A 20,682-nucleotide genomic window follows, 5' to 3' on the forward strand; every position below is an offset into this window, starting at 1 on the left:
TGCATTTATCTGTAATTCACCAGCCAGAATTGCAGCTGACTGAACATTTACAGTGAAAACCAGGCCTTACCACAGCCTTTGTACAGGCAAGGTAGTGGACAGAATGTAGAGGGCAGCACATTATGTGCAATTCTGGGTAAGCAGAGGCAGCTGATGGCCAGAAAAAGAGTACATTTAAATGTACAGTTCCTGAAACTCACAAAGAGTTCCCTTTGTAAATTTGTAATTCTGAGTGCACAGCAAATAAACAGTTATTTGGAACGAAGAAGCAAGTAAAAATGCTTTAATTTTCAAAACTACAGATGAAAAACATTGTTTCCAACATGCTCTGGACAAAACAGTCACAATGTAAGATTCTTCTTCTAGGAAAATCTCTTGAGAGTAATTCCAAATCACCACATCACTGAGTTTGCTCATGGTAACAATCAGCATCTATGAAAGATGGGAAACTACAAAGTTTTCCAGTACATTTCTTATTCCCTATAAAACCACAAAGTAAAAATGACATCATCTTGGAAACCTACCACCACGTGGTTGGGCAGAGATCAAATTTGATCATTTTTCCTTTGAAGCCATTTCACACACAATGCATTTAACCTAGCACTAGACAGCTGGTGTGACTTTAAAGAAGTCACTAAAAAAAAGCCTTTCTGAAGGCCCATACCTGAAGTGGGTTTTTGCAGACCTTACCAATACAACTCATCTGTCCCTACTGATCCCATGTGTTGAAAATCTGATCTCTAAATGGAAGATGGTCCCTTTTTTCTGCCTAGAAGCAGAATATCCATACCTAGATCTATGGTTGTTCCTACCCACCAAGGCCAAGCACTACCCCAAGTAGCATTGGTTTGAGACCTGGGACCATTTCAAAGATCTGTGTTGCTCTGCAATTTACAGCAGAGTCAATTTGGACTGCTATGGGTTTTGTGAGTCTAACTTCCATTTTACAGGTCAATAAAAGTGCACATGAAAATAAATCCATCCCAGCCAGCCATCAATGGGTTGCTCAGCAATGCAGGGCAGCTCCCATCCATCAGACATCTATACCATACCTCTATTTGATCTTTCCCAAAAAATTCTTTCAGAATTTATGCCAATACACCCTATGCTAGCCAGAGCTCTGAAGTGTAGATATGGAAAATCCTGGTTCAAAAGTTTGAACTAACTCATTGATCTAATTCTCAGCTCACATTCAGAATTCTTTCTTACCTTCACACTAATGTTTTGATCTCGTGGCTGATGCAAGTTTATATATATTAAAAAAACAGATCCCATAGCAGTGGAAAAGGTACAGCTTAAACACTGCATTACTTCTATTTTAAATAAATCATATTTCATATCACTATCCAAGTGTTACCCACTGCTCTGATATGGAATATATGAAATGGATCTGCTGATGCAAGGGGGAGATGCTCTCCAACCCCTGCCCCTTGCCTCACTGTGCATGAACCAGAACCCTCCTCCAGGCTCTGATCTGCTGCCCAAAATCTGCTCTGCTGTGACCAGGCTGGAGGTGAGGGGCTGTTCACTCAGCAATAAGACAGCACTACCATTTTTCTGACCTAAACTAGAATCAGCTGTTTCTAACACAGACAGCAGCAAGCTCAGAGCTAAAGCAGGGAGTTGATATTGTGCTTCAAAGCACACTGCCCACTTCATTTCATTCCAGTCTTCTCCTCAAGGCTTGCTTGTTAAGGCTGCTGCTAACTTCACTGACACAGCTCAACTTTTCTGTACAAACACTTCATAGTTAACTGAATATTAATGTTGCCTGCAAGTAATCTTGCAGCTTTTGCTAGGAGGTTTCCAGATGTTGGGTTAACTCTCTTAAAACTTACAGCTGTTTCAGGTTTTGTTTTCCTGTTACAAAATCTCCAACTCTTGTTTTAATTCCCTTCAGCCTATTTTGAATTGCAGGAACACTTCCCAGTACTTCCAGAGAGAAAAGCTCACTCAGAACCTTGTTCAAGGAACCTGCATTCTGTCAAACTGAAAAATGTAAGAGTCACAGTAAAATACTTTGCTCTCTGTATAAAGAAGACAGAGCTTATGAAAAAGTAGTACTTCTGCTACCTTATAAAATCAGGCCAATATTTTTCCTATCTGAAATGTTCACAGCTGTCTCATTTAGGCAGACACAGCACTGCAGTGTCCAAAACCAAATTCACTGCCAGCACTGAACACGGTGAGATTTAAAATCAAGTTGAAATCTACCTGTTTCTTTGCACATCTGTACTTCTGGAGACAATTCCTTCAAATCTGGTATTCCACAAACACAGCTGATTTTATTAAGTACTCTTCTAAATACCCCATTTCCTTCAGAAGAGCTGGGGTCCATGTTAAGCATTGAAGAAAACACTTTGGGAATCCCACTTGTCCTTCACAGGTTCTGTCTGTCTTTTTCTCCTCCTTGTGCAAGTTTTGAAATAAAATCACTCCCAGGGTTTTAGTTAAGTGGAAACGGTCTGTCTTCTACTCTTTGCCTTCTTTTCTTTTTAATGTATGTTTTAATAAAATTTCTTTTTAATTTTGGTTCCTAGAAGCTCCTGAGATTCTTAAGCATTTCAGTAATTTTATTTCACAAGAGCATTATTGCTACTTACAAAGATTCTGGGGTTTGTCAAATGATGGAGGGCAAGAGAAGAGTAACTGTGGTCATACTCTAAAATGATGCTTTTCAGAGCCAGATACTGTAGCAACATCACATATACAAACTCATTAGTAGCATCAGTATTTACACAAGATATTGTGAAATAAATTTTCATTAGACCTAAATATGGACCTCTAAATATACACACCTGAATTGAAGGGAGTAAAAAAAAAAGGATATTTATCCTGGGACATCAGAGGTCAAACTGCAAGTAACATTGGTGAGGATGGCTGCTACCCTAGGAAACTGCACTGAGTACACAAAACTAAGGATATGTGGCACAGAGGAGGATCCATGTTACCACTACCAGCCATCTTTTGATACCATTTACCCATAGCTAAAGATTTTCCTCAAAGTCTGCTAGCCTAGCATTATTAGTGCTTTCTTTAGGTGATGGCCATTTAGGATTCTTTTATTAGAATGACTGAAAAAAAGCTGTCAGCTCCTTCAGGTAATCTCAAGGTAGCAAGCTATCAGCTGCTGCTTCAGGCTTACAGAATACTCAAATTGCTGTTTCTGCAGACTGAAGCTTCTGCATTTTCCCTCTTCCCAAAAGGATTAAGAGTAAAACTCGAGTACACTGCTCAGAAGGATGAGTATGAACAGCAGAATCAAGCAGAAAATTGCAACAGCTTCCCAGCTGAAAAGTAGATCCAAGTGCACTAACTCTGGATAGCAACTTCACACAACGTTGTGTGTTTTGATGGCAAACACAGTTGTTTGTATTGCATCTTCTTATTTGACAGATAAACCCTTTTGGAGAAGCATCTCTTTCTCTTCTCTCTGGTGAGCCACTGGCACCTTGGATCCACCTGCTGTTGTACAGCAGATTTGATCTGAAAAAATCCTGGGCAATACCAGTGGCTATTAGGAAGAGCATTGAGTACTGGATCATGACTGGTTCCAAGAAGTCTACAGCGTGACAAGGACCCTGCTATCAAATCCACTGTTAGTTCCATCAGCTTAGTCAACTGTATTTAGGAATGCAATTTTGTCTTAAAAAAACAAAAAAAAACCCAAAAAAACCCCTCCAAACACAAGCAATTTTTCTTATATTAATGACACTTAGTCTAAAGAAGATCATGCTACCAGTGGACTGTTCTAGCATCAACTGGGGTCCTTCTACCCACTGTAAAATAACAGCCAAAAACTGCTGCAGCATAAAATCTGCCACCACTATTCCTGTTAAACATCTCCCAGCTCAGCACCAGCTACCTAAGGCTGCAGCCTGTGATAAACTAAGTGAATGTAGTATTTCATTTTGCCTGCCAGCTCACCTTACTTCCCCACACTGACTGAGTCAATACCCAGGTGTTCACCTCTGAAAAGATAAGGACGTGCTTATTAATTAGCTTTGCTTGCCAGCTCCCTTCCAGTTGTTGGATTATTGAATAAACCAGTATTTGACTTTTCAGTGAGGTTACTTAGTACTAACTTAACAGTTCACTGCTAGACTATAACCTGGTTTTTACTCTGGCCAACACGTGCTACAAAAGCTCAGGCACTTCATGGAAACCTATAGGAATGTGTTGGAGTCCTCAGACCACCAACAAACTTGAGGGTGCTGCTGTACCCCACACTTTCTTCTCTAGTTTCCCAGTTTTTACAACACGTCCAATGGAGCACAGCCTGTGATATTTTAAAATACATTCATCTACTCTAAAGCTATTATTTTGTCCCTTAATTTTATGCCTATAGATGTCTGAGGATTACATGTGATTAGTCCTTTATGATGCTGGGCACTGAATGGCAGAGCAAGAGCACTGCTGTGCAGGCAGAAACAAAAGAACTCTGGGTGAGGCTGCTGGGCACCAGCAATGCTCTCTGCCTTGCTGAGCCTTACACTCAGTACACTTAATTACAGTCCTAAAATATCACTCTTCCAGAGTTCTTCCTGGTGCTCAAAACCAAAATGATCTTGAGCACTTTTCAGAATTTTGATGAAGCCTTAAGTAGGAAATGGCTGACCTTAAGCAGAGGTATTTTAAGTAGGAAAGTACCTCCTCATATCACTATACCTTACCACCTTCAACCTTTTCCTATCAAAAACAAGCAGCATAGTCACATCTTTCCACAATTATTTAAAAAAATTAATTACACCTTGACTTCTTGAAGGTTTAAGTTGTTAGTGCACATTAACAAGTCAAAGCACCACAATCAACTAACTTTAACAATATTATAACATTTTACCAGTTAAAATTTCTTTGCCATATATATATTCAATGCCAAATTAATATCTATGCTACAAAACACTTAAAATTCTTGTGATATTTCAAAAATCAAAATTTAAATTATCTTGCTTAAGGAATAAAGAGAAATTTCAACACTGACTTCAATAAAATAAGGCTTAAGTACATTTAAAAAAAACTTAATTCTTGTCTGTCTGAAAACATGAAAACAAGTAGCCCATCATTTAGAACACTCAACTTCAGCCTCTAAGCTTTAGCATAAGTTACCTGATGCAGAAGTTTTGAAAATACATTTTCTGCAACAATATTTTTCTTGAAAGCCCTCCCAGCAAGAACTTTGTTATTTTAAAACAGTTCCAACTGGCAGCTAGTACCCACTTTTACTGAAGAGCATCCAGTTACTCACTGGATACACCCAGCTCAATGGCATCAACTCTATTTAATATCTCAAGTATATCTCAATATCAAGAGATACCTCAATATCTCAAGACTCAGAGTCTTGCTGAAGTACTTGCCTTTCATAGTCACCATTACATCTGCTGCCAAGATTTAATACCTAATGCAGTCTTAATCAACTAGTTGTACAATATCCAATTGACCACCACTGTTCTACAGAGCAACTAAATAAGATCAAAAGATTTAGTTTAGCACCAGAAGGCCCAAGTTCAAACAGGCCCCAGCAGATAAAGAGGAATCAGTTCTGCCAAAAGGCCCAAGTTCAAAGAGGACAAATGCCCAACACACGACCTGAGCAACATCAGGAAGCACAGAGGCTTCCCTAAAGACTTTGGGTTGAAGAGGTATCTCTTTTAATAAAAGGAACTGCCTGAGGCCACAAAGATGATTTCACTCCAATTCAAAAGGAAAGAGCTTTGAGAAAGATCTTCAGGAAAAAGTAAAATAGAAAAAGAAGAAAAAAATACCAGATACAGAACAAAAAGCAAGTGAGCAATAGAAGAAATATTGATCAGGAAAAAACTGATATAGTCAAAGGATGATGGAAGAACATGAAGGAATCTGGACTAAGAATGGTTTGATATGAAACCATGACAGAAGAGAACTTTGGCATTAATTGTTTCAGTTCATATGGATATTCTCAAGTAAGGAAAAGTCCACAAGTATATATACTGGAAAGTCCACAAGCAATATACTGAATCTTAACTATGGAAAATACAGGTGCTCAGAGCAGGCCATCTATTTGCTTAGCAATTTAAGTCTTACATACTAAAGAACACAGCAATGTTTCACAGCTCCTTCCAGCTCTCCGTAACTTACTAGAGATCCCCCAGAATAAATGCTGCTACTTACATGTAGCAAACTAATGGATACCCAAATTTGCCTCCAAGATTGAAAGAATCACATTTGGGTAACGAGATTATTTATTTTAACATTTCTATCCTTACTGACCACCCACACCAACATCTGCAACTCTCCAGTAACACCAGAAAACACGGATACTTTCCAACATGAATCAATGCCCCCTAGAGACTGCATTTACATGAGCAGATATTCCATGTTTGCTGCTTACCATCAGCTGGAGTGCAGTTCTCTCAGAGCTGAACTGAGCTCCCATCTCCCCTAACCTGCACTGCATTCTCCTAAGGGTTGAGCTCAGAATCCAGGATTCATCAACAGCTTTTCCTCAAGCTGTGCTCTCTGTGTCTTTTGCTGTCCCCAGAAGGTTTCCAGGCCTTCTCAGGAAGATCTGACCCTCTTCCTGGAGTAAAACTAAGCAACTTATCAGAAAGTTTCTGTCCATACAAGAATTTTCCCCCCCCCCCCCCCCGACTTCTACCAGGCTAGAAGCAATTCAGGAGACTATTTTATAACATATACTCAGTGAATGGAAAAAGACTCCCTAACTAATGACCTAAATAACATAATGCTGGCACACTGGGAAGCTCCCTTCTGATGGAGGATTCTTCTGGTTTGAGGGACGACAACTTGAGCAACTGGAGCTTAAACCTGTTCCCTCAGCAGACAGAAAGTAGCAGTCGAAGGTCACTCTTCCTGTATAACTACAGACACACCAGGGATTTTGCTTACAGTGCAACATCAGTGAGAAGCACAGTATTATGTCAGTTGGTAATCCAAGGAGGCTACAAAAGCTTTCATGGACAGTCTATCCATTTTTAACAATAGAACATTTTTTTTTCTATACGTTTCAAAATGAAAACAGTGTCAATTCTATGCCTCTCCTTCTGTCTTCCAAATTCAAATGAAGCTGGACAATTTTTTTCTTAAAAATATCATGACAACCTCATGTAACTGAATCTCTTAAGACTGAATAAGTCCTCCAAATAAAAGTTCAGGACTTCTAAGCAAAACTGAAAACCAGAAGTAGCAGAGCAGCGAGGTCTCACTAAATTGTGTGACCCATGATGATGAAACAGTGACCCAAAGGAGTAATCTAGGGGATTCTACACTGGGTCCCAGATTCAGGACATTAATTTCAGAGCATTTAAAACTCAGTTTGCTGTCACTCCATGAACATGACTAGATAGAAAGATGACAAGTGCTGGGTTGATTCTCCAGGGCAGAGTGCCAGCACTCCCCCTCGCACTGGCTGCAAGTGACTCATGAGAGCAGGGCTGGCATCATCCCTGGAGGGACATTCCATCATCCCTGGAGGGACATTCCATGGCCACACAGCAAGGTGAGGTGCACCTTGCAGCAGCTGCTGAGCATGGGGAGATTTATAGGAGAGAAGAGCAGGGCTGGAGAGCTGGAAAGGCTCTTACACGCAAGGAAATTATATTGATTGCCACTGCAGAGCAAGAACTATTATCTTTTTCTCCATAATTTTAAGCAGTTAGCTGCAGAAATGTTCATGTCAGCATCAATACTGACAGGGCAGGGCAGCACTGCCAGCATGCCATGGAAAAACATGTCACACTGATACCCTTGTTAAATAGGATTAACATCAGGAATTTAAAATAACATCTAGGTTTTGGGGGGAACCAACGCTGATTTCACTTTAAGAGTTTTTTGCACGTTGGTAATGCTGAAATAGCTATGGTTAGAGGAGTCATTTTTAAAGAATATCAAACTCTCCAGATCTTTTGCCATGTTTACTCTTCAGGCAAAAAAAAAACCCGTTTCTTCCCAGACATCCATTTAACACTCAACACAAACATGAAGGCAGACTCACTCTCAGCTTGTGCATGGTGCTTTGGAGCTGTAGTGTCCATTCACACCAACAAACTGGGTGAATCCTTTGTCATCTACACCAAGAGGTCACTTTAAAACAGTCAGCAAGACAATTTGGGCTTCATGACTTTTGCCATCTGATATTTCATATTTAAACAAATAACTTCACCTAAGCTAAAGCACTACACAAAAATGAGCCAGTGGAAACAAACCTTGAAGAAATCAGAACTGATTTTTTGCACAGCCAATACACTTACTCAGCTAAAACTGTTTTAATTTCTCTGGAAATAAAACACAGAAGTCATCCCCATCCTGTGATCCAGTGCACATGATGGGTTTGGAGGTTACAACTTTCACTTTGGGTTGAAGTAAATAAGCCTTCTTGTTTATAAGCAGGCAGAGTAGCAGGTGGAATAAAACCCCAAAGGACAAAAGAACAGCAACACGTTTATACCCTTCTCCTTAGCCATCTTGTCAATTTTTAAATTTATTTGTAGAGTCCTTCAGCAACTATAGCTTTGAAGCATGGAGGACTAAAAAGCACCAGAAATAAGCAAATTAAACTTCCAAGGGCCAGCTTCAGCTCTCAAGCAGCACATTATTGCTCGTGTTTGATGTGCACAGAACACTGGTAAACACCACTAATTTACTTCTACGCTCTCTTTCAGTGTATTCTGTCTGAAGTCTAAAAAGCAATTGTTCTCCAAGCAGTCTGTTCTGCAGGCAGTCCCACATCTACTCCATGTACAACAATGAACCAGGAGCTGGGGTCAGCTCTGTCAGCCTGCCCTTGCTCCTGCTCAGCAACTGCACAAACTCACTGGCTTGAGAAAACAATAGAACAAAGGAAAAGCCCAAGGCCCTCACCAGCATCACCTGAGATGTCACCAGGTGAGATGTCACATCTTAACACTTTGACAGTGTTCCAAATTCAGACCCTACTTTAGTAGGAAATATGGGCAGCTGTGAAGCCTGCTATGTTTTTTTCGTTAAGCAAAAAGGAGGCAATTTATACAAAGCAAATAATAGGTTCTGACTTCAGCCAAGCTCTTTGCTGCTGCTTTATGATTTTAATTGATTATCACTCAGTAACAGGCTGTGATTTTCACCAGTGATCTTTATGTACTCCAAGACTTCCATGGTCCCACTTGTCAACTGTGGGACAAGAGCTCAAGAAAAGGGGTATGTTTTGGGTGCAGAACCACAAGAAGACACGTGTCAAGCAGGATGACCTCCCCTGTCCATGCAAAACCACACAGCAGTCATGACCCTACTGGCAAAGTGCAATGATGATGTAATGAAGCAATTTTCTACGTCTGCTTGGGTTTTAATGAATGTAAAAACCACTTCAGTATAATTAAAAAACAAACAAACAAAACCAAAACCCCAAACAAAAACAGCACACAAACAAACAAAAAACCCCACACCCTTCCCCAGAGAAACACCTACCAGTGGCTCAGAAAAGAATCATCATTCCTCCAAAAATCAGGGAAAGGGTGGGGGCTAAGACATGATTAAAGTGAGGAAAGCACAAGGAACTCCATGGTGCTCCAATTCATCACTCAAAACTTTCAAACTAGGGCAATGACTTGAAAGTGCTAGAAAAATATTGGAAAAAAAGCAGAAGCAGATTTTTTTGTACTGATTAAGAATTAACCAAGGTGTCTAAAAAAATTCTTATGCAAAGTGCTAAGGTTATAACTAGATGGTTGCACTGTAATTTCAGAGCATTACCATACATTCACCTTCCTGCATCAATGCTGCCCTGATCCTGAACAATCAGTATTCACCCTAAAGCACAGAATCATAGAACTGGCTGGGTTGGAAGGGACCTCAGAGATCATCAAGTCCAACCCTTGATCCACTCCCCCCGTGGTTCCCAGCCCATGGCACTCAGTGCCACATCCAGGCTCTTTGGAAATATCTCCAGACACGGAGAATCCACTACTTCCCTGGGCAGCCCATTCCAATGCCTGATCACCCTCTCCAGAAAGAAATTCTTTCTCATCTCCAACCTAAACCTCCCCTGGCACAACTTGAGACCCTGCCCTCTTGTCTTGCTGAGAGTTGCCTGGGAAAAGAGCCCAACCCCCCCCTGGCTCCAACCTCCTTTCAGGGAGTTGCAGAGAGTGATGAGGTCTCCCCTGAGCCTCCTCTTCTCCAGCCTCAACACCCCCAGCTCCCTCAGCCCTTCCTCACAGGACTTCTGCTGGATCCCTTCACAGCCTCCTTGCTCTTCTCTGGACCTGCTCCAGCACCTCAATCTCCTTCCTGAGCTGAGGGGCCCAGAACTGGACACAGGACTCAAGCTGTGGCCTCACCAGAGCTGAGCACAGGGGCAGAATCCCTTCCTTCTGCATCTGCAGAGCTATGTCCTCATTCACCAGAAGTGGAAACCTGCTGCAGTCAATAGTCACTTTCTGAGTGCTTGAAGAACATTGTCCTCTCTTCTTCCTCTGTACCTACTTCAAGGGCAAGCTCTCCTTTCAAGCACACTGGTAAAGGAGTGGGCTATTCCCTATTTTCCCACATCTCCAATGCTAATCAGAAAAAAGAATCATGACAGCTTTTGAAGCATGCTATAAATTTGCTCCATTTTCCTTCCTCCTATTCATTTTTTTTTTCAGTCTTTTTGTACCTCAGAGGACTACACATAAACTGCCCTCATACCTAAAGGCAGCTCCTCTGTGGGAAGTGGGAGGGAGGAGAGACTGACACAAAATGCAAAAGGAATAATCAAGAGAGTAGCACAGCCCATGGAAGCAGAGGGTATTGAGTCTTTTAACAGAACTGACTCAGCTCACAATTGACACAAGAAAAAAGTATCTGCAGTCCCTAAAGAATTTCATTTGAAAGCAAATAGGAAACAAGGGCCAGTAAATGCTATTGTTACAGAAATAGCAGCTACAGACACACAGCTATTTCTATTATGCAACAGAAATACTCTGCATTTAACATAATCTGTGGTTGCATTGCCAAGTTCTGGACTGGCAGTAAGGGACATTAAAATGCATTGTTTTACCAGCTCTGAGGCAAGGGCAAGGAACGAGATTCCTAATAAGCATTCAGAAAGAGATTTTTTTTATTTTTTTTTAAAGCTAGAAGTTACTATACCATGCTGCAAGCTAATGCAGACTGTGCCATTCATTACCAGTGAAAATAGTTTCTTTATGTCCAGTTAAAGAACACAAATTTTTCAAGATGTGTGGAGAGACCTTCTTGGTCCTTAGACCTTTCAGGATCTGCAACTGTAAGCATGTTTTCCAGAACACCTAGATAGATGTGGAAAAACATTACTGTAGGAAAAGTAGAAATTTAGAAGGCAAGTCAGTAACTGAATACATGAAAGGAAATCAGTATTGAGGAAACACAGTTATCTTTGCCTTGGAAGCACACTGACTGCCAAAAATACATCTTTGGCTTTATTTTACATCCACCTCACCTTTATAAATAAACATGCCCAATACCACCAGCCTTTGACTTCTTGAAAAACAGATGGAAACTGTAAATTTGATCAGGCTGGATTTGAGGGATAAGTAGCAATTGCAGAAGGGAACAGAAGGCAGAAAATTATTCCTTCATCTGATATCATTCTTATCCCAGGTCTGTTCATACTAGTTACTGTCAAAAGAAAAATTATTCATTATTCAGTCATGCTAAATCCACTTGAAGGCTACTGAACTTAGGCTTCCCTATTGAATGCCACTGCCCCAGTGGTAAGATGTTTCAATATTTTATCCAACTGCCCTGTTCTCTTTCAACAAGTAACACAAAAGTCTTTCTTGAAGAAAATATAAACGCAATGCTGAAGGAAAAAATAAAAACCAAAAATCCACACATTTAGAAATTTTAATTATTGCAAGGATCAGCACTGGCATAATCTCTCTGATCTGCACATGATCCTTACAAAAATTTTGGTAGCCAAGTTTTCCACTCCCGTTGGCTCAGCTGTAAACAGCATCATTACTAGCAGTGAGACCTGGCACAAAGTTTGGGAATGCTTAACACAGGTCCAGGAAATTGGTTTAGATTTTAAGGTGGCATTTTAAAGGGAGAACCTTTTGCACTTGCGAAAGTGTCAGATGAAACAAGCAATTAAGGGCTGTGCTCTTATGCTTCCTCTACCAGAGCCAACCACAAAAGGATAAAACCACTGCATGTTTTCTTTCATAGGACTCAGGCAAAATAAAGCAAACAAGCCCTTCACTCTCCCTGATACACTGCAAAGACAAAGCTTAATTTTATCAAGGGCAAACTGGGTACATCGATTGGATTCTTCATTTGGCATAATGGACTTTGCTTTCTTCCTGCAGCTTTCTCAAAACACGAATAAAACGAAGACAAATCAGCTCTCACTCAAGGCTGATGCATCATATATATATGGATTTCTGAGCCCAGCAATACAACAGAAGCAAGGTATTCATTTCACAGTTGGTTTTTTCTCTCTGCAGTACTGCTACCCTTCTGCAGGCTCCACAGAACCCAGGCATGCCTTGCAAAGCAAAGGCTGCAACATGGCTCAGCAGCAGCTCCTGGCTTCTCTCTGCCCTTCAGGTCTTGCTCCGTTCCTGATAAAAGGAAACGCTTTTCCTTTCCCAGTGCAGAAGCCACTTCGATACACGTGCATGGAAGTGGCCACACCAAAACACCTGTTTGATCCCCCAAGCAAAGGAGTAATTGCCTTTCTCTGAGGGAGCACCACTAACGCAAGTGGGGTTTGCAATGGTGACAACTGACGTGAACAGCCAGAGCTTTTATGAAATCTCAAAATTACTTCCCCCATTCCCTATGTACTTAGTTGCAATTATGTGAAAGATCTGGCTTCGTCCTTTTTTCAGGCAATAAACCAGCTAGTTATGCCTACAAACTCGAGTCCCTACTTCTAAGAACTGGATTACACATCTATCAACACCACTCTATAATGGAGACACTTTCCATCATTTATTATTTTCTGAAAAGGGAATGGCATATTGGATTGCATCACTCCACTTAGATCAAGGAGAAACCTGAGGCACAATACACTATGGTAAATGCTAACCTACAATAACCTTTATAAAAAGAGGGAAAGAATTACTTCAAGTTGCTGAGCCAGACTTTCTTTTGACTTACAACACATTGTAGCTGTAATTGAGCTGATTACAATGAACAAATGTTAAACCTGTGCAAAACAGGTACAAATTTCACACATTTATTATTCTGTTAATCTAAATCTGAGGTGCAAAAGCAGAATGTACCTCTCTGGTCAGCAAACACCACTGGCATATATTTAATGTACTGTCTTAAAGGTAAGGGGAATCCAGTTTGCATGAAAACAGCCTGCTTTCTGAAAGCATTTCACCTGCTGAAGTGAGATAATCACTGAAAGGAAGATCACATTAATAAATCAGCAGTGGCCTAAGAAAATCTCTGATGAAGCCTCATACCACAAGCAGAAAACATTCACTTGCTTTTCTTTCCCAAACTCACTTTATAGCCATGTCGGTTTCACATAGAGAAGCTTTCTGAAAACCATTTGGGATTCTCAAAGGAGCAGAGATCTATCTTTTTTTATTTTAAGAGCTTCACAGGGAAAATGCAGCATGCAAAATTTCTCTAGTTTTCCACAAGTAAGTGAACAAAGCCAAAGTAAATCAGCAAGTGGCATGACATGCCAAAACCCAGAAACAAAACCAGCAATGAAATTGCTCTTATCACTCAGAAAAATCTAAGCCATTCATTTGAGATGCTTGTGTTTAGGTAACCTTTGGATGAATGTTTGCTGTTCCATTACACAAACAATGGAAATATTAGATAAGGAAAAAGCTGCAGCTGCCAAGAATGCTCCATGCACTCCACCGAAACCATTAAGCAGGCAGAGATTATTTTCTGGATGCACCACATGCTGCGTACAGCAGGAACGTCAAAGGCTCAGAACCACCTCAGCTGCCACAGACACAACCTCAGCCTGGCCAAAGCCAACGACCACAACTTGAACAGGCACATCACAGAGGATTCTGAGGCAGCGCTGTGTGCCAAAGCAGAACTCCTTCCCTCACATGAGTTAGTAATTCACAACCATCTTGCCTAGATTTCCCTCCCCCTCCATCTGCTGACAATCTTGAAAAGCTCTTCTATAGCCATGTTTAATGTGCACTTGGGTCAGACCCCACAGAACGCAGCTGCAAAGAGCCAGATACCCAGGAACTGCTGCAGGCTTTTCCTCTGCCCTCAGAGAAGGGGCTGGAGGGGAGGCCCTGGGTGCCCACCCTGTGTCCCTCACCACAGCCTTTGGGCTTCCCCCAGCAGAACAAATCCCAATCTGTGGTACCTGTCAGGGATTCAACAGCAGCTTCAGAAAGAGCTTCTGGAGCCCGCCTTCCCCTGCCTGGAGAGGCTCCCCAGGGCTGGGCCTTTGGGGAGGCCTCAGGAGCCACCATGGGCAGCCAAGCCTCACCCCATGGCTACAGGAAAATGCTGGGTTGTCCCCAGCTCTCACCAGCTCAGCCAGGCTGCCTGCTGCACCAATAACTATGTGAAACACAAGTTCATGCAAGGGTAGAGGGGGCAAAAAGGCAGCACAAATCCCAATCTGTGGTACCTGTCAGGGATTCAACAGCAGCTTCAGAAAGAGCTTCTGGAGCAGCTCCCCAGGAGCAGCCATGCAGAGCCTCTGGGGAGGCCTCAGGAGCCACCACGGGCAGCCAAGCCTCACCCCATGGCTACAGGAAAATGCTGGGTTGTCCCCAGCTCTCACCAGCTCAGCCAGGCTGCCTGCTGCACCAATAACTATGTGAAACACAAGTTGAAAGTTTGGCAGTGGATTTTTTTCTGTCATGCGAGGGTAGGGGGGGAAAAAAAGCAGCACAAATCCCAATCTGTGGTACCTGCCAGGGATTCAACAGCAGCTTCAGAAAGAGCTTCTGGAGCCCGCCTTCCCCTGCCTGGAGAGGCTCCCCAGGGCTGGGCCTTTGGGCTGCAAACCTCACCCCCTGGCTACAGGAAAATACTGGGTTCTCCCCAGCTCTTACCAGCTCAGCCAGGCTGCCTGCTGCACCAATAACTATGTGAAACACGAGCTGAAAGTTTGGTGTGGATTTTTTTCTCTCATGCGAGGGTAGGGGGGGAAAAAAACAGCAGCACGAAACGCAGCACTTGGAGGCCTTGGCCCTGAGAATGCTGACGGCTTTCTTCCCAGGAAAGGCCCTTTTGCTTCTCTGAACCAATCCTTCCATCTGGAGTGAACACGGACAAAGAAGGACAAGACATGAAGTGCTGGCAAGCTGTCCTGAAGCACAGCTGTGCTCTGACATCCCCACCAAGGAGCAGGGCCCAGGCGTGGGGTGATCTGAGGGATGAGCAGGGAGCCTTTCACACACCTTGTAAGAATTTCCAGAGTACCTCAGTTCAACCTCACTACCAAGTTCTTAAAACTCACTGTAAGGCAGCTGGCAGCACAGCTTTAAAAAAAGAAATCATTTCATGAGGAAAATAATATTCATCCTAGCCCTAAATTTTAAATAATTTAAGAAAATCTTGAACTTCCATACTATTTGATGGTTTATGTATGATGAAGTGTATTCTTTTAACAACAGCTAAAATGATGCTGTTATCAATGCCTTTATTTTCATTATCTATTTTTCACAGTGAGGTTTTACAAACCTCAATCTCTGTCATTGCACTATTTTATAGTCTTATTTTTAACTGATATTTGTCTGAATCAAGCATCTTTCATTCCTTCCTCAATTTCTAAATTCTTCTCATACCTGTAGTTAATTTAACATACAACAACACAGTGGTACACCTCACTAATTCAGTATGTAGCAGCAAGATGAGCTTCAAAAAAGAACACCAAGTTAGTAACAGTCTATTTTTATAGAAGCAAGCTTTAGGAACCAAAGCTAACGAGTACTAAAAGCAACTGGTTAATTTTGTTGCATTCAGTCTTCCTTCAACTCTTACCTCATAGTTAAAATCATAAAAGGCTTTTTAAATGGCAATAATGAAAAATGAGTAACACCCACACAGCTGGTTTAATTGATACTCAGTACATTTCTGCTGTACAACAGACATGCATTGGAAAAGAAAAAGTACCTTATCTTGCATCTATCTTAACTAATGGTAGAAGTTACAATGATTAAAAAGTCAACTTCTACACTAGAAATATTATCATTTAACTGCTAAATTTATACTTTCTCTCACCATGAACCCTTTTTACAGTATCCCAAGAGAACTACAGATGAAGAAAGCCCCAAACTTTCATTTTGCATATTAAAGTTGCATCAGCTCACTTAACATCACAGATGAAGTGTTCCTGCACTCCACAGGACCATTTCTAGAAGCTCAGCCTATTGGGTATCCACTAAACATGAGCAGAAAAACTCCTCCTGAAGTGCTGTAATGTTATCACCTAAGTGTAACACCTTGGAGCTGCTGTTTCAGGCCTGATCACACAGATACAACCACTGGAAAACTGCATAAAGAAATGAGAGCATCATCATTTTGCACAGTTTCACTTGTCATGCTCCTTGGAATTTACTGCATCGAAGTATTCTCAGCAAGAAATCAAGCAGGATAATTTGATAATGCATCCTTACAAGAAATAAACATATTTTTTTTTTAATACAAAGGGAATGTAGATGAAAAATTTAGGAAACTGGTGGATACTGTATAAAATTGTGGGTAAAACCCAGTTAAGTGTTGGGAAGAGTGGATTCCAGTGTCATTTGGCATTCATCCATCTACCTCATCAGGTTTTGCCAGCTATCCTTTATAAGGTACCACTAATGCCTGAGTGGGCCCCTGAGACTCCCCCTGCACAGAAAATTATTCAGCTGTCATCACAGCTCTGCCCAATGGGGGATTCAGTGCTGCTCTGCAAAATGACAGCTACACCCTGCTTTTTCCCTCTGTTTTTAGAATATTAAAAGTGAAACTAATCTGAATAAAAATATTTAAAAAGAAAATTCAATGGGACACACATTTATGTTTTTCATATAAAATATTTCCATAGATTTGGGGGAGGCTTTTTTTTATAGGTGCTTAAGTGGCAGCTTTTCTTTACAGTATAATGACTTTAATGCAGGAAATCCCTTGGGCATAACTGAGGGCTGGGTTCCACAATGCATCTATGGTTAGAAAAGTGATCAAAGAAAACATAAAAAAGGGACTGAACCCTTGTAATTCATAACAGTGTTAAGAATTCATTTAGCATGCAAATACTATTTTACTCAACACTCAAACAACTTTTAAAGCTCCACATTGATTAATATGCAAGTTCAGAAAACACTGGTATGTGTAGCTTCACAACAGGATAAATAACATTTGAGTTATGCATAAAATGTCCTTACCTCACACCTCCAAGACCTTTAATGCCTTCCAAAAGGCATTTCTAGGATAAGTGATTGATTCCACGAGTCCACAGTTGGTACATCAAATGTTGACATGATAAATTAATTGCTGAGTAAAGTCTGAGCTAATTGCTAGTTCTTATTTTCTAAATACTAAGCCAGTAAATTCAGATTAGAACACCAAATTATAATGTCCCTGTTTCTACGATATTTTCTTTCCTCTCTTCCAGTAGCTACCTAGGCCATATCCTGCAGAATGACAAACTATATGAAAATAAATTCTGGAGGAGCTTACAAGCCTGGGAAGAACAAAATTCTTCCCTGATATTTCTTCCATATTGACCCAGAACTCTTGCTCAGCAAGAGTTTATTTGGTTTATAGAAAGAAGTGCCCTGCAGTAATGCTTATTGTTATTCCTCATAAAACTATGTAAAATGTGCAGGACCCCAAACTATAAAAAAATAACAGAAGTTCAGTTAACTGTGAGAGACTGGTTAGAAAAATTATTTTCATGCATATTGGCATAATTTTATGAGATTCCATAAAGATATCCCATGGTTTTTCTGCAAATACCAGAAAATAAAACTGTTTGGGGGTCCTCCATAATATATTTTAATATTTTACTGTAAACCACATGTACTTAATGTTGAAAACCCATTTCCATACAGGGAACCATGATATGACTTTCCTATAAGAACGGTCGTATCTTCAAAAACACCCTCCTCACCATACTTTAACATCCTTTGCTGTGCTTGCATACAAGAAAAGCAATGTCTAGAAACTTATGTCTAGACCTATGCTTCTGTTTGACATAAGCCTTTAATGTTTTTCAGCTGAATTCTTATGAATATTTTCTCTCAAACGTAAATTGCTGAGTTTGACATCCTGCAGACACATTCCTTCCTAAAACAATTCTTTCAAGTGAAACAATTCAAAATAAGGCCAAAACTTAGCATGACTGGGAATTCCTCTGATGTCATCTCCTTTAAATTTCAAACCCAGCAGTGTCCTCATGATTCCAAGGCTATGCTGATTGCCATTTGAAGCTGGAAACGTTTTTCCCTAATGCACAAGTGATGAAGTGCACGTAAGCCTTAGAGGAAAGTTACCTTATCTGCAGTATCAGATATAGATTACTGCTGGAGTCAGCATGCCACACGAGTTGGATCCATACACCCTGTTCCAATATGAGGAATTAAGTTTCCCTGATGTCATAAACTGAGCAGATAATGTAATTAGCATTTCCTTTGAAGTTCACGTTGACCAGGTAACCGCTAGAATGAGTTGGCAGAACTTTACAGAAGTCACTGAAGTGGTCTGGGTTCACCCAGACTGAGCCTTCATCTCTGACACTCAACAAACTGCTGAGGGGTGTTCAAACTGCTAAGGGAGAGATTTAAAAAATCAGTTTTCACTCTGTCCTGTAAACACAGAGATCCTGCACTTCTGTCTGGAATTCCCCAGATGTGTCAGGGATTTGTCAGAACCACTGCAGATTCTCTCGTGCAACAGCTATTGGGCCCCCTCTCTGAAAGGCTCAGACATCCAGAAATCCCAGGAAAGTGGCAGGGTCTCATTTTTTCACCTCAGCACTCCTACTGGGAGCAGGTATGAAGAGAGGTCCTGCCTGAAGGATCAGCTATTTGGGCTACACCAGAAAACGGGAGCCAGACTCCTTTAGCCACTAGTTAGAATGCAAGATTGCACACAAATGCTGGGCCACTGCTTGAGACTGCTGCTCATTTTAATACAGAATTAGGCAACTAATCCTATGATGAAAAGGTTGTGTTCACAGCTTTATAGTTTATAATGTTTATAACAATACTTAGACTGTCTACAATTAAGTGTAGGACCACGGTGACTTTAATTGCAGATGAGGCATTGATAGCTGCTCCTTTGGGACTCTTCAAGTAGTGCAATTTAAAGCATCACTCTCTGTGATGCCACAATTGATGTATTCATGATTACACCAATAATTCAAGACTTCCAAGCACTGGAACAGAGGAGGTAACTAAATGATTTAAGTTTTTATTTAAAAGGGGAGAATGGAACAAAGCCAACACTTCTAACTTAAAATTAGCATCTTGGCTACTTTACAAGACAAGATAAATAGTACAAGCTCAAAGACTAAAACCTCCAGAAGCGTTAGGATGCCTTGGAGATGAAAATACAGTGATGAAAATAGAATTGTTAGAATTAAATAGAATTTTACTTGCAGTAATAGAGGAGGCATTGGTGAAGAGGAAAACTGCATGAGGAGAAGTAATCATCCCACCATTATCAGTATTTGATGGGGAAATATTTGGAAGGAGAGTTGAAAACCAGACTAGAGGCTGATAATCAGGTAGAGAACTCCAAAAACACTTAGAAGAACAGATACTGAAGAGTTATGATTGGCATTATTCAACATAAGAAAGGAGTATAATCTTATAAAGAAGTCAAAACTGTAAAAATACTGAGACAGTCACATATACCTACAATTCAAGCACAACTACCTATGGTAATACAGCAAGTCAAGATCACTAACCACAAAATAATACATGTTTTATGCTTGATCTACAAAGTAACAATGTGTATCTCAAAAGGTCATTTTCCACTCTCAAGTCTAAATACCTGGATTTTTTTTCTGAAGCAACTAATCTGCACTTTCTTACCTCCAAGAATATGTTAAGGCCTCTTTATAATGCCACAAAACAGGTGCTGGCTTTTTCTGTCTGCCCTTTAAGGAATAATTAGTGCATCTGGATAAATAGCACCTCTTGCTCTCGTGCTAGCCTTAGCTATAGCTGGATTGGTTTTATCTTCTGTCTCTGAAGACTCTTCTTGTTTTATTATTGCTGAGATTAATGGCAGCACCCTAAGAATCGTGTTCAGGTTTGAAAGAAGAACTCTTTCTTTCCCTACCTGGAGAGCTGTTATGCCAAGTCCCCTGACTCAACTAAAGGGCAATCTGCTTACCTTCTGTTGGTGATGTCTTCAGGTGTCTGCAGAGCCCCTCTGTTTCCCCATACGTCTCTTTAATTTTTACTACTGCTTCTGTTCCTCGGAGTTCCATGAGGGAGCGCAGTTCCTGCAGCGTGCACCCAAACTCTCCTGCATGGTTGGCCTCATTTCTTTGGTTCTTGGAATAAAAATCGCTATTTGTCATGTCTCCCATTGTTGCTGATTATATTGCTCCACTCCTTAAGAGTTGATACAATCTTAAAACTGTTTAAAAACCGAAGGAAAGGAGTCTGGAATCCCAACCTAAGAATTAAAAAGAATCCAGTGTGTGTCCAGCGAGCGATGAGGAGAGTGCCTCTGGTGGGGAAGGTGTCCCTGGCTGAACTGCTGCTTTCAGGGCTGCAGACCAGCTCCACTCCATTC

The 20,682-nt window shown here is 40.9% G+C and overlaps 1 protein-coding gene across 1 annotated transcript in view; it reads right to left on the reverse strand.

Moving 5' to 3' along the window:
- The window catches only part of ATP2B2 (ATPase plasma membrane Ca2+ transporting 2), a 168,404-nt gene extending 147,931 nt beyond the window's left edge, over nucleotides 1–20,473 (reverse strand). Inside the window, 1 exon segment of the mRNA XM_008506197.2 lies at nucleotides 20,275–20,473. Within this exon segment, the coding sequence (XP_008504419.2) occupies nucleotides 20,275–20,473 (199 nt within the window).
- Nucleotides 20,474–20,682: the final 209 nt, after the last annotated feature.

The sequence above is a fragment of the Calypte anna genome, chromosome 12, assembly GCF_003957555.1.
Source record: "Calypte anna isolate BGI_N300 chromosome 12, bCalAnn1_v1.p, whole genome shotgun sequence".
Taxonomy (NCBI): domain Eukaryota; kingdom Metazoa; phylum Chordata; class Aves; order Apodiformes; family Trochilidae; genus Calypte; species Calypte anna.